This window comes from Toxotes jaculatrix, chromosome 16 (genome assembly GCF_017976425.1).
Source record: "Toxotes jaculatrix isolate fToxJac2 chromosome 16, fToxJac2.pri, whole genome shotgun sequence".
NCBI lineage: Eukaryota > Metazoa > Chordata > Actinopteri > Toxotidae > Toxotes > Toxotes jaculatrix.
Genome location: NC_054409.1, coordinates 8,666,127 through 8,679,643, shown reverse-complemented (window position 1 = coordinate 8,679,643; position 13,517 = coordinate 8,666,127). Strand labels below are relative to the sequence as shown.

The window sequence follows — 13,517 nt, the reverse complement described above, 5'->3', positions numbered from 1 at the left end:
CCACCAACATTTCACAGGGATTCTATTCAAATGAACTGCCACATTGATATCTGTGAGTTCTCATATTTTATTGGCAGAAACATCTGAAGCGTTGAACCACGTGATAGATATTAAATTTAAAGCCCTCACACCCACACTGGAGGTTTCAGGTGCGGCTGATTAGATTTTAGGTTGAAGTTGGTTGGAGTTGTTTATCATGTGAAGTCATCAAACTCAACTTATCACTGATAAATGTGTGAAATTCTTGTGTCTTAGCAGGTGCAACAGGAGAACGAGAGAAATTTCAATCAAGAACACAACAATAAGCTGTTCAAGACATCCATCTCCACGCTGCTGCTGACAGCAACTACGCAGCTGGAGTCAGCAACATGGACGGACACATCTTCACCAGTTTAGATGTTCCCTCAATCAACTCCCCACTACTGGACGCCCTGATGTGAGTTGTGAGGCATCAGATCACAATCTTGCCAATTATGCAATCAACCTACCCACAGCCATTCACAGATTTACAGATAGTCTTTGTGGAAAAGGTGCCCTCTGTTGGCGATTCTTAGTTTTACTAGTAACTGATGCTCTCTGCTGTAATCTTCTAAATTTAAAACAAGAAGAAGAGAGTGGGGAAACAAACCAGTGTCATGTGCATGAAGCTAATGAACCTCGTGTACATATCCAACATTTATGTATCTAAAAAGTACACTAATGAATTTTAATTTTTACATAATGCATAAGTACCCTGTTTTCAGTGAGGATGAGAAGAGGCTCCTGACTTCATACACAGAGGAAAAGGGTAAGACTGGCTTGGACCAAGAAAATCATGGTGGACACTGTAGCAGACTATGATATTTACTAGTGTTTATGTTATTTTGAATAACTTTGTTACTTTATACATATTGTTCCTGTGCAGTAAATGCACCTCTGAGGTCCAATAGCAGGACAAGAAGCCAACATTACATTACAGTCTCAGAGCTATGTAGTTTTAACTTTACAGAGCATTACCAAAAAAGACCACAAGGGGGTGCGTGCAGAACATGAATAAGCTCTATATACTCGGGTTACACGCTACAGGACGGCCAATATGGCCTGATTCTTCACTTTTAAACCACATTAAACAAATATTACAAATTAAATATAATGTGAACAAGTGAATACAGTGCATGCAGGGATCTGAGGGACTTCACCTTACTCGCAGAACTGTAATTCCTGATGCTGTCTTAATGGATTCAGGACTACAGTGATGCACAATTATTTACTTGTATGTATGCGATGTAAGCAGTTGTGTTGTTCCAACTTTGTGGCAACAGTTTGTGTTTTTGCCCTTTTCCTGTTGCAACTCGACAATGCCCCAGGTCCATAAATAAGTGTTAGAATTTGACTGGCCTACACAGGGACCCGGCCTCAACCCCATCCAGGACCTCTGGGAAAAACTGGAACTGTGAGTCAGACCTTATCACTCAACATCAGTGCTGGATCTCACTAATACGCTTGTGGCTGAATGGGAGCAAACCCCCGCAGCCTCGTTCCAACGTCTTATGGAGAGCATTTCCAGAAAAGTTCAAGTTATCAAAATAGCAGATTAATGCCAATGATTTTGGAATTAAATTTTCATCTCATCACATATGCTGATGATGTTCAGTACACTTATCATTAAACGGGTTTTCTCTGGTTTTGACAAATTGAATTGAAGTCAGACCATGGTGTTAATCTTAGTGGATCAGTTGCAGTTAGACCCCCTGGGCCGGCTCTGGGTGTGGCTTAAACAAAGTGTCGCATCTCGTCTCCAAGGAGCTTGTGTCAAACTTTCCACTCCCGGACGACACATCATGACAAATCTGACCGACGGTAAACTAATACATCAACACTGTGCAGGCGCACGGCGACGCCGGGTCACTGCGGACTGCGAGACAGGCAGTGACACCAGGAACCGGAGACGGGATGGACAGTCACCGCATGTCCACTGGGAAAGTAGCTGCAGCTGTCGGGCTGGGAGTAGGCGCAGTGCTTATCATACAAGGAGGACACCCAGTGGACTCAGCCGACAACGCGCACCCGATATGGAGGGAAACGGGGCTGCTCGGTGCTCCAGCGCGGATTATGGTCTGCATCGTCGCCGGAGTGTCCCTCCTCGCCATGGTCTGGCTGTACAGGCTTCTCTTCTGCCCCCTGGAGCTGTTCAGGAAGCTGGAAGATGTGGGGTACATCGCCGAGGACGGTCGCTCCAGAGCCCAAGCGGCAAACGAGGTCCGCCGCAGGAGGAAGATTGGAGAGCTGCCTCCGATCTATCCGAACGGCTGGTACCGAGTCCTGGACTCACACATGCTGGAGAGGGGCGAGGTCAAAAACGTCTCTGTTTTAGGTATGAGAAGTGGTGGGGGTTGCATTGCCGCAACTAAAGTCACCAGCTGCCATAATATTAAAGTGTGTGACACATTAAATTGTAAGTAAAAAAAAAAAATAAAAGCATGGCCATCATCATAAATAAGACACCCCCAAATATTAAACTGTATTTATTTTTTTTAATAACCAAATGTTAGTGTAACGTCACAGCCCACCCTCTAAAAAAAAAGGCAATAGCTCCCCAGACATCAAAGTGAGAAAACTGAGTTCAGGTAATTCCACACACCTGATCAGATACCACAGGTAATGTCAGAGAAATGGCTCAGCTCAGCAGTGGCACAGGAAGTGAAGGTGCTGACACCAGCAGGAGGTGAAGAACCAGACTTTACTGTACTCACGACTCATGAGAGTCTCTTTATTGTGGTTTGGCTCACGCAAAATTTGTGGGACAAAAACTAAAGTGGATTTGGATTTGGATTTGGCAATTAGCAGAACCCCACCAGATGACCTGAGAGGCCAGAGCTTCAGGTGATAAATGAGACAGAAATGATTCGGTCAGAAATGATCTCAGTAGTTTGGTCCTCACCGTTCACACCTGCACACAAGTCATCTGATTTTTTCCTGTAGCTTGTATTGGTTTAAGGTGGTAGAAGAAAGACTTTATTGATCTGAATTTACTGTTAAAGTTTAACTGAGTTAACATCAAGGTTTACTGCAGCCAGCATCATTACCGATAATGAAAATAGCTGCAGCCTTTGATGAGGACTGTTTGCTGCCTATATCTCTGATGGTTGTCAGTTCACCTGGTCTCTGTTGTCTCATGCAGGAGCGTCGTCAGGCTCATTTTACAGAGTTTTTGGTATTTGAAGTATACGTTTCAATCACAAAGGCCTGTTGCCTTTGTTCGAGTAGTTTACACATTAAGGTGCTTAGTAATCCTTTCTGTCTGAACAAAGCCTCATTGTTTCAGGTCAAACAAGCTTTCAACTGCCTGTTTGATTTAAAGGTGTCCTGGCAGTGGATGTTGTGGTTACTAATATGAACCGAATCGTCACATAATCATAGGAGAGCTGCAGCTAACAATTATTTCATTGGTGTCTCTGTAATATGACAGCCTTATCATTTACAACTTTTAAGTTGTTAATACATATTTAAGTCTCTGTGCTGCTTGATGTGTAGCAGCCCTGTAACAAAGTTGAAATGTATTTCATGCTGAGATGTGATTTTATTTCTGGCATGTTTTCATTGCAACACATGATGTAAAACAGACACATTTTATACTTGTTATTCTGGTGTTGATGTGCGGTGAGACTGTTTGATCTCTTCAGAGAGTTTCTTTGAGTTTGAGTTCAAAAAGGTTTCAAACCGTGTGCAGCGCTTTCATGTTTCTGTCACATTACCTGTCACAAATAAACAAAGAATATATAAAAGGTTTTATACCTGGGGGGAAAAAAAGTCCACCAGTAAAAAGAGTCACCTGCTCTTGCAGACTGTCTCTGCGTATGGTTGGTATCTTAACATTGTTGGCCACCAATTCATCTAACAACTGTTTTCTTTTCAATCAACTGATTAATCGTTTAATCTATAAATTTTGTTAAATATGAGAAAAAAATTAACAAAGAACTACTGTCCTCAATTGGACAGGATTGATTAATTGACTCGTTTCACCAACCTGACAACCGCTCCGTTGTCAGGTAGGTTAATCTGTTGACAGGAGCTCAATAGTAGTAGAAACTAAAATTGATAATATCATATCCATGCATGTCAACAGCACTGTCTCCATGACAATTGGGCAAACTGAATCCACTGACGAAGACCATGTGATGTGGTTGAGAAAGTCGACACGTTTTGTCTAACTACTATTTCTTAGGTCAAGAATGAACATTCATTTTTAATATTGTTGTAAATTTTAAATGATTTTATTTGGTTAATTGAGGCTTGTTATCTCATGCTCTATATTTTGGATATTTTACTGCAGTTATCAGTGTTGCAGGCTATTAAAGCTCCTGCAGGCAGAGTGTTTGAGGGCACTGTGATGCAGATCAGTGTTTGCCAAAGTGGGGATGAGGGATTGCCAGAAAACCACCGGGGTGTGTTGGCGTGTTTGAAAACATTAAATGACGTACAGACTGTTTTCCCCCAGAAAACGTGAACATGATGCTAAATATACAGTATATATAAAAGGATTTTATTTTTCTGAAATGTTGCTCCAGTTTCTTTCTCCCTCTCTTGTCCCCCTTCAGTTTCTCTCTCCAGTCCCAGACATTGTACTGTCCCAAATTATGTTGACCCAAATCAAAACTTGGCTCCCCTCAGGATCTGCATCCTGCTGTGAATGACTGCAGTGTCTCGCTCCTAACTTTTCTCTGCGGTCATCCATTTATGTCATATATTAAATTCTGCCAAGTGTGTCTTTTCCCCTGTGCTGCTCTCACACATTGCGCTGTGGTTCATTTCTGCACCATAAACGTCTGGGGACAGCCGTGCGGTGCTGTGCCACACCTCATTTGGGATGAGCCTTATTTTGGATTTCTCAGAATTTTACTGAGGAGTACCATGACTAGGCACTGCTAGAGCTGGCTCAGCAGTTACTCTTAACCACTGTCAGCCAGCCTGCGCTAATCTGGGAGCAATCTGAGCACTGTAGGTCAGCCAAACGTCAAGCCAAAGACAGTAGATACAGTAAGTAGAGATCTCCAGGAGTCTGACTGGACACAGATTCACAGTTTGGACACTCACCATTACAGATATATTTGTTTAAAACCACTGTTTGTACAATTTGAAATTTTTCAGATTCGATGACCCCCACCTCCCCCCAGTGGTAGCTCTAAGAAATGCACTGTGGTTTGCAGCAATGTACCCCCCCATTCCCCCCCCACCCCACCCACACACGCACCTATTCTGTTCTAATCTATGAACAAAAAATCCAATTTATATTTCACAGATGCTAAAATCCCATAAACACTCTGCCTCTGTGGTTTCTCTATGATTAGTAAGTACACACTGTACTTGTTTGTGTAAGTCTCGCTTCATAAATCTCTAAATTGCTCCGAATAATTGTCTAAGGAGCTTTTTTTAATAAGAATTATGTAAGGAATATGTTGCATGGGTGGCTGCTGCACACTTATCGTTCCTTCCTCTCATTCACTGTACAACAAATTGGCAGTTTTTGTTATAGATTTGTCAGTAGAGTCACAGCAACACTTAAATCAATATATACTGATTTGGGGTTGTATTAAACGCCTCCCCCTGCTGTAATTAATTATCCTAGGTGAGCAGGTGGCAGTGTTTCGAGGCCAGGATGGGAAGGCCTATGTACTGGATGCCTACTGCCCTCACCTGGGTGCCAACCTGGCTGTGGGCGGACGGGTGGTGGGAAGCTGCATAGAGTGCCCATTTCACGGATGGCAGTTTCGTGGGAACGATGGCAAGTGTGTGAGGATTCCTTATGCAGAAAAAGGTACGAACTGATGTAGAGATCATGGTATCATGTTCATTTCTATGGTGTTTAACTATCTTACACTAGTCAAAGTCAACAGATCAGCACTGGTTGCTGTTCATGTGTTGATAGTGATGAAACTATTGTTGCTAACTGAACATCCACTGTTGGGAATGAACACTAGATTATTAAAATGCAACATTTCTCTGTATACATCCAGTCTAAAGAGACTATGATTCAGGTCTCATTTGTCCTTCAGTGCCAGAGTTTGCCAGGGTTCGCTGCTGGCTCAGCTGCGAGGTCAACGGCCAGATCCTGGTTTGGTTTCACTGTGATGGGGACGAACCTCAGTGGACAGTCCCAGAGCAGCAGGAGATTACAAAGGGAGAGTGGGTCTATCGGGGGAGAACTGAACATTTTATTAACGCTCACATAGAGGTAGGTGCATATGTGTGTGGACTTGTTTTTATATATGTTCAGTGAGGAACCCATTTTGTTAAGTTTTTTTTATTTTATCAGTTGTCTCCGATTCTTCACAAATGATCTTCCCTCACTGTAGAACAAGGAGGGAAAATGACCATTAGCTCCTCACATCTGCTCATTTTCAATCCTCAGAAAATCCACTTTTTGTAGCTGTACATGATTTCAGTATCAGACTCCCTCGGTCAGTGTAGATGGATATGATACCAACTCTTTTTTTTTTTTTTAGCACAATCACAATAGTGTTTTGTGGTGACTTCTCCTCTCTTGCAGGAGATTCCTGAAAATGCAGCAGACATCGCTCACCTCGCTCATCTTCACACCCCGGGTATCGTCAGCGGCGTAGATCTACGCTACACCAACAGCAAAATCTGGGAGTTTTTGCGACATGACTGGAAGGTAAGATGGTCTTGGAGATAAAAAGGTCAAATGTGAATTTTGAAAAAACAACTTAAAAAATGAATGTATTTAATGTTATTTGACAGTAGATGGTACAGAATATATTTATTTTGGGATTATGAAGTATTATTGAATAGTGTACTTCTGTGTCTGAATGCCACTATACTGAATGTGTGTGTGTTTATTCAAGGTTCAGTGGGAACCAGAGTCAGAGCCCAACAAGCATTGTTCTCGGATGTTGGTGAAACACGCTCTCACTGTGTTTGGACACCACTGGCCTCTGCTGGATGTTCAAGTTGTGGCCAGACAGGTAGAGTAAAGTTCAAATTAGAAATGCAGTTAGTACATCATTTCCTGTGACTGACTCTGAATGATATAGACAGAATAATCAATCATTTCACTGAAAATAAAAAGAGTTCATAAGATTTTAGAGGAGAAATATCTGTGATGCCTCATCTTAGGACCACAGAACTGGAAGCCGTTGAATTTAGATGAGCAGTGAACATTAACATGGCTTCTGGCTGTTTCAAATTCACAACAGCTCTATGGATTTCCCTTTCAATGTTTAACTGATGACTACAACAGTACAGAGCCTTGGGGACAAAACTGGCTATTACAAACCCAGCAGGAAGGAAAATCTCACAGTCTCTGGTGTAGAACGGGAGTGGCCTGAACGCAGTGTCCATATAACTACAGCTACAATACAAATTTTTTTAAAAATGTAGCTTTCTGTTTAACAAAAAACATTCCTCTGCACATACTGTGATTATAGTGAAAACACATTTTCTAACATACAATATTGATCAGGAACAAAATTCAAAGGAACAAAGCATCATTTGGCATCTACAAAATCATGAGAACAGAGGCAAAATAAATAAATCAATAATAAGGAAAAGGAAATGTCTTCAATTAACCTGGGTAAGAGATCACTGGTGTAAGAATAAGTACATATCAGTTACCTTCTGGCAGCTTGTTGTTCGTCCTCAAAGGATTCTTGGACAAAATAAGCAACTTAAACTAAACCTACTCATCATGTAAGAGTGAAGAGTGAAGTTTTCAGCTACAGTCCATCAGTTCTGGGAATAACGCGTCTAAAGCCTCTCATTTCTCAACATGAGTGATAAAATGTGTCCCTTTTTAGAAACAGCTTGCAGATGCATTATTAATCCACATCATTATACAGGTATCGCTGATATGACATGAAATTTGGAATGAAATGTAGGCTAGGTCTGAAAACTAAAAAAAAAAAAAAGCAGGAAATTAACTCAGAGTAAAAAAAAAAAAAAAAGTAAATGAATGAATTAGGGGGAGAGCCAACAGACCCAGTTTTTCTATGGTCTTATTAGAACAGCATTCAGGAAGTGTTAAAGGGATGGGTTCAGTTTATCGGCTGTTCTCTTACCTTGAAGATGAGGTGGAGCAGATAGCATAAGCAGAACAACAGTAACATGTTGTAATATATAGATCTACAGCATCAGCTGATCAAACCTCATGTGCTACACTTGTTACGAGAGTCAAATGCTGCCTCATGAAGCTCTGTGTTTGATATGGACGAGGGAACCTTAACCCTGGATCAGCATTCCCTCTCAGAGACACTCTATTAATCAGCTTCTGATCAGTTTAATCAGTTTCTATTGATTTATGTTAACATTTATGTTAAATGTTATTGATTTATGTTATAATGTTAACAAATGAATCAGCCTCATTCCACCAGATTTTCCATAAAGCCTCACGACTTACTGCACACTACTGCTAAACACCTTTGTTGTACTTTACTCTTGATGATACAGGAAGCTACTGTATTAACAACAGAAATCCTGTATGAATGTAAATGATGAATCAATTCCTTGTGCATAAAACCACATAAAAGGTTCGTCAGCAGCGATCAATAACTCTAGATTATGAATATCACTGTACATACCATAATTTCATTAAAGAGAATAAACAGTCTGGACTGATCATACATCTGTTTGGATTTCAGGTGGGTCCAGGTGTGGTGTTTCTGCTGTTCAACCACAGTTTCCTGGGCCGGGGTGTGATCATGCACTGTGTGACTCCGGTGGAGCCTCTGCTGCAGTGCGTCTCCCACACCATCTTCTATCAGGCTAACATCCCACCTCTGGTGCCCAAATTCATCCTCAAAGCAGAGTGCATTCAGGTGCAGTACTGTCACTGTCAGATCTGTCAGCACAGCTTTAGAACTGCTGCATTGCAGGAGAAAAGTCTGGATCCGCTGTGGTTCTATGATAATCTGGGAAGAAAAAAAAAGTTAAAGCTCCACTTGTCATTTTTTTTATAACAAAAAATGGATGAAATGACTTCATGTATTGTGAAATGGTTTGCTCACGGTGATAAACCCACATAATTAAAACAGATTCCGCAGCTTTGTGGAGCTTCTAAGCCTCTTTGAGCTCATAGTATTGGTTTAACAGCACATTTCCTGTTTGGCTCAGTCTCAGCAATCTCATCAACCTGGTTTCCAGCAGGCTGCTGTTTTATAAGGTATTATGGAAACAAACATCAAAACTCACAGAGCAACTGAACTGCATGAATAATGTACTTTTCCATCACTGTTGTTTATTACTCCACAATTGCTCTAATGCGAAGAGATCGTTGCATATATTCACCTCCCACTATGTCTTTGATGTAATTCTGCCTCCTCGCTACCAGAAGTAACACCACACAGTCACAGAAAAGGTGTAAATAGTCCTCATTAAACTTGATAATTAGCTGTGAAAAAAACAGTCACTGATTCAACAAAAAAGAAGAACTAATAAGGTGGTTCACAGGGAAAGGAGAAAAGTATTTTATCAATGGTAAATTTAAAGTTAAGTGTCTGTAGCAGTGTCTCCTGAGTGGGTCCGAAATAGGTTTATTAGTCAGATTTACAAGATAAACTGTTTGATCAAACACAACAGACACAGATGGTGATTGTGTTTTCCCTTTAAATAATAGTGTTTTTCAAAAATGAGTCATTTAAAATCATTTTTTAATTAAATAATTGACATTTTGTTTCCCCGTGTGGCATTAGCACAAAGAGCCTCCAGAGGAAACTCAATTTTTTAAAAGGATAGTTCAAGAGGTGGAGTCTGAGTGTGGACTGAAATGCCAAATCCCAGCGGCTGATGGAGCAACTGCGGAGTGACATTTAATCAGCAACACTTCGCCCAGAAGTCCCTGCTGATAAATTATAATAATTTCATGCAACCAGACTGTTAAAAAAAAAAATCAGGCTTAGATTTTAGTTCTTAGAGTCTGTTCCTTTTTAAATCCTCTGCATCTGCTTGATCTTCAAATGCTCAGAGGAAGTAAAGGAGGACAGAGGAAGTGCATGAGCCTAAAAACAAGCATGTGTCTCACAGACTTTAAGTTCTAAAACAAACCTGTACTGTAGTTTGTTTGTTAAATGAATCAATAAATCAATTATCATATGCACTGATTGTTTGTCCCTGTCTCTGACCTTCTCCTGTTTTGTCCTTGTGTGCAGTTTGAGCGGGATGTGATGATCTGGAACAATAAGAAGTACATCTCCAAGCCTCTTCTCGTGAAGGAAGATTCAGCCATCCAGAAGCACAGGCGCTGGTTCAGTCAGTTCTACAGCGAGAACAGCCCGCGGCTGCAATACCAGCGCAACACTTTAGACTTTTGACCTCTCCGAACTACAGGACGAGACATCAGCAGAGAAGATGTCAGGTCAGGGTTGACATTAATCAGACATTTCGGAGGCGGGTGGGGGGCAATTGATTTTTATCTGTCACATATAATAAATTAAAGGAGGAAAGGAGAGCAGACTTGTTTGTGGGATGGGGTTGGCCTCGCATTTTAAAGACCAGATTTACACGGTACCTTAAAGCCTCCTTTTCTTGGGCTTGTTTAAGTGAATAACTTTTCAGCCTCAAATAGACAAGTGCCTCAAGTGGAACGGACTGACTTTAGCCCATAAATATGAAATTTTGATGAATCAGTACTTGTGATCAAAGTAAGCAATACTAACAACACCTAAACTGCCTTGAAGACCATTAGACTGTAAAAACCATTTCACTCTGCACAATGGGGATAATTACTTATACTGTAACATACATACATATATTAACAGTTACAATCTTTAGTGCTTTAGTGACTCTATCAGCTGATTTGTGAGGTTTTTCTCATTCTCACTTGCTTGAACTGCAGTAGAAAATATCAATCTAACCTCCCAAACTGTAAGACTGAATCTTCAAAGGGCTCTGCCTCAGCTGCAGGTATGTTTGTTTTCTGATTGATATCTCAGGTTGCTCAGCAGCAGGCTGATAGTGACTTTCTACTTGTAGTACTGAGCAATAACAACTTAAAAGAACCACGTCACCAATTTTTCTTACCCATATCTCACAAAAACCAGATCCTGGCTCTGTCTCTGTTCTCTGCACAGGCCATGATGTTGATCTTCTAATGTGACTCTTGGAAAGTCAAGTATAGAAAATATGTATGTCCCAAGATGTTGAACGGTTCCTTTAACAAACCTAACTGTGCATACAGTCATGTGTCAGCTATATAACGTTATGAAGTTATGAAGTGGTCCTTTAGTTATGACAGATGATGGTTGGTATGTGAAAAGCACACCTTGTACATCTATAGATATATTCTTACTTTTTTTTTTCCCCTGGAGTGGGAGTCATGTCGGTGTGAGTTTATATTTTAGCGTTACATTTAATTTAATAGTTTATAGTTTACTGCTCCAGCTGATCTGCATATGAAACAGAAATGCACAGATTAAACATTTCCTTTTGGTTCATTTTCTTTTGGTGCACATTATCAACTGGTTGCTGACTCAGTCACTGATGAGCGCAGTGCTGTGAGGCCTTATTAAATCCTGTGTCTGCATGAAGAGCAATAATGTTCAGCTGCCTGTGGTGATGGGGCTGGTAATGTGGCATTACGTTTTAATTTGCGTTAGATTGTCAGGTGGTCATAGAAGAGAGAGGATACATTTCAAAGCAAATAACCAGCGATGCTAGAAAGAACAATACTTCTCATTAATAGCAAATGAACTCCTCTCTCCTGTTCCCTCTCAATATTAAATTGTATTTTTCGTATCTGGCTATTCTACAGATGTACTGTTAATTGAAATATGCAGAATAAATCTGCTTTGCTCTAATGTGTTTGCTCATGCATTCCTGAACTGGCAAAAGCTTTCCATCGCACTAAATATGTTAGTGTGTTAAATTGAGCGGAACAGTAAAATGTTCGCTGTACTGCTTGGCCAGTAGCACTTCTCCTTATCTTTAACTGTGCTTATCTTATCTGGGTTTATGGTGGGAGAGAACTGTGCTGCCTTTGTTATACTGAAGGAGTTTTTGTCCAGGAAGAAAGCAGACTTGCTGTAATGAGGAACTATACTGAGCGTGTGTTAGTGCTGCGTTAAATATATTGAATGGACAGAAAAAAGGGGGGGAAAAAAAGTTTTTGTAATGAAGGATGGCTGAAGCAGACGTTCTTGAAATTGAGGAGGAAGGCGTTACACTGGAAGAAAAGCAACTACCAGGTACAGAGCAGACTTATGTCAGAGTTTTATACGCAACGAGGAGAGCACTAAAACAAGAAGATGAGAGCGACTCGGTCGTACGACCTCTGCTTCAGCACAAACATCAGGACAGCAGTGATGAGAATCACAAAGCAGACACGCGAATGGCGACAGATGTTGCTGACCGAAAGACATCTGTTCCACAGGAGCTGGAATTGGCAGGCGGGGCTCAGCCCGGCTGCAGTGGAAGTGTCAGGAGCCTGTGTGGTGACAGCAGTCGGCACGAGTGCCCCATCTGCAGCGAGCTGTTCGACTCACATGGAGATCACCGCGTCACCTTGCTCAATTGCAACCACGCACTGTGCCACCACTGTACAACTGGAATCATGAGGCGCGCCAAGCACCCGAGCCGACTGCAGTGCCCCTTCTGTCGACAGACCACCCCGTTCCCACAGTGGGAGATCAGAAGACTGCAGGAGGAGTCTTACAGTGACTATGTCTACCAACCCACACCGGCCCTAATCATCAGTCCTGGCCCTGAACTTCAGGCCGTCCCTGTATCACCATTATGCTGCTTCTCTCTGGACAGGCAGCTGGACGGACACAGAAACATATGTAGATTCTGCGCCTACCCTTCCTGCCTTGTCAGAGGGCTGAGGCTGATGCGACCATACTCCTCCTGCCTCTCCATCACTGCCCTCATGCTGCTCTTCCTAGTGCTACTGGGCTGTTTCCTATACATGGCTGTTCCTGTTTTCCCTATTTTTCGGTAATGGCTAAACTTATCATTTGAGGGATTTCAGCTGTCTGACTTCTGCAAAATGGTTTATTGTACCAAATTCAAACAGGACCAAAACAAAACATTTTTGACATGTCTCTACAACTGAAACTACCCAGCCTCTTATCAGTTTGTCGTCTTTGAAGAGTGCTGCAACTTTGTCTGATTTGGTGCCACAGATAATGGAGGTTTGACTTTGGATCAAAACTCCTCATATCTTCCTGGCTCTCATACTGACCTACTTCTCATCAGAACAGCTCGGATGCTCTCCACTGTTACAGCTGCATATTCTTAGCAACAAAAACCCAGTTTGATCTCCTTTCATAGTGCACATGAAGGAGACATAGCCCTACAATTTAATCCTTTATACCCATGTTATTCATTCAAAGACAGAAAGACAGAGAGAGAGAGCAATGATGAAAGCTGAAATTGAAGCTCCCCTGGACTTTTTTTTTTATTTGTTTTGTTGTTGATGCTCTTGCACCTTTAATTTTATTACTATGCATCTGTGCTAGTAAACAGATATACATATACACTCATTCAGACTAGATTTCTAAGTCTAAGGCACGTACCACAGGAACATGTTA

The 13,517-nt window shown here is 41.4% G+C and overlaps 1 protein-coding gene across 1 annotated transcript; it reads left to right on the top strand.

Moving 5' to 3' along the window:
• The first annotated feature begins 1,947 nt into the window (after positions 1-1,947).
• Positions 1,948-10,312, top strand: zgc:92275 (cholesterol 7-desaturase nvd). The gene is made up of 7 exons (XM_041059333.1): positions 1,948-2,353; positions 5,606-5,794; positions 6,033-6,211; positions 6,527-6,652; positions 6,843-6,962; positions 8,634-8,810; positions 10,140-10,312. The coding sequence occupies exons 1-7, from the start codon at positions 1,948-1,950 to the stop codon at positions 10,299-10,301; spliced, it is 1,359 nt and encodes a 452-aa protein (XP_040915267.1). The 3' UTR covers positions 10,302-10,312.
• The last annotated feature ends 3,205 nt before the right edge of the window (positions 10,313-13,517 follow it).

Coding starts and splice junctions, on each gene's coding strand:
- zgc:92275 (XM_041059333.1), top strand. CDS start 1,948: ATGTCCACTGGGAAAGTAGCTGCAGCTGTCGGGCTGGGAGTAGGCGCA. Junction 6,653..6,842: donor TTTTGCGACATGACTGGAAG/GTAAGATGGTCT, acceptor TGTTTATTCAAG/GTTCAGTGGGAACCAGAGTC. Junction 8,811..10,139: donor TCAAAGCAGAGTGCATTCAG/GTGCAGTACTGT, acceptor CCTTGTGTGCAG/TTTGAGCGGGATGTGATGAT.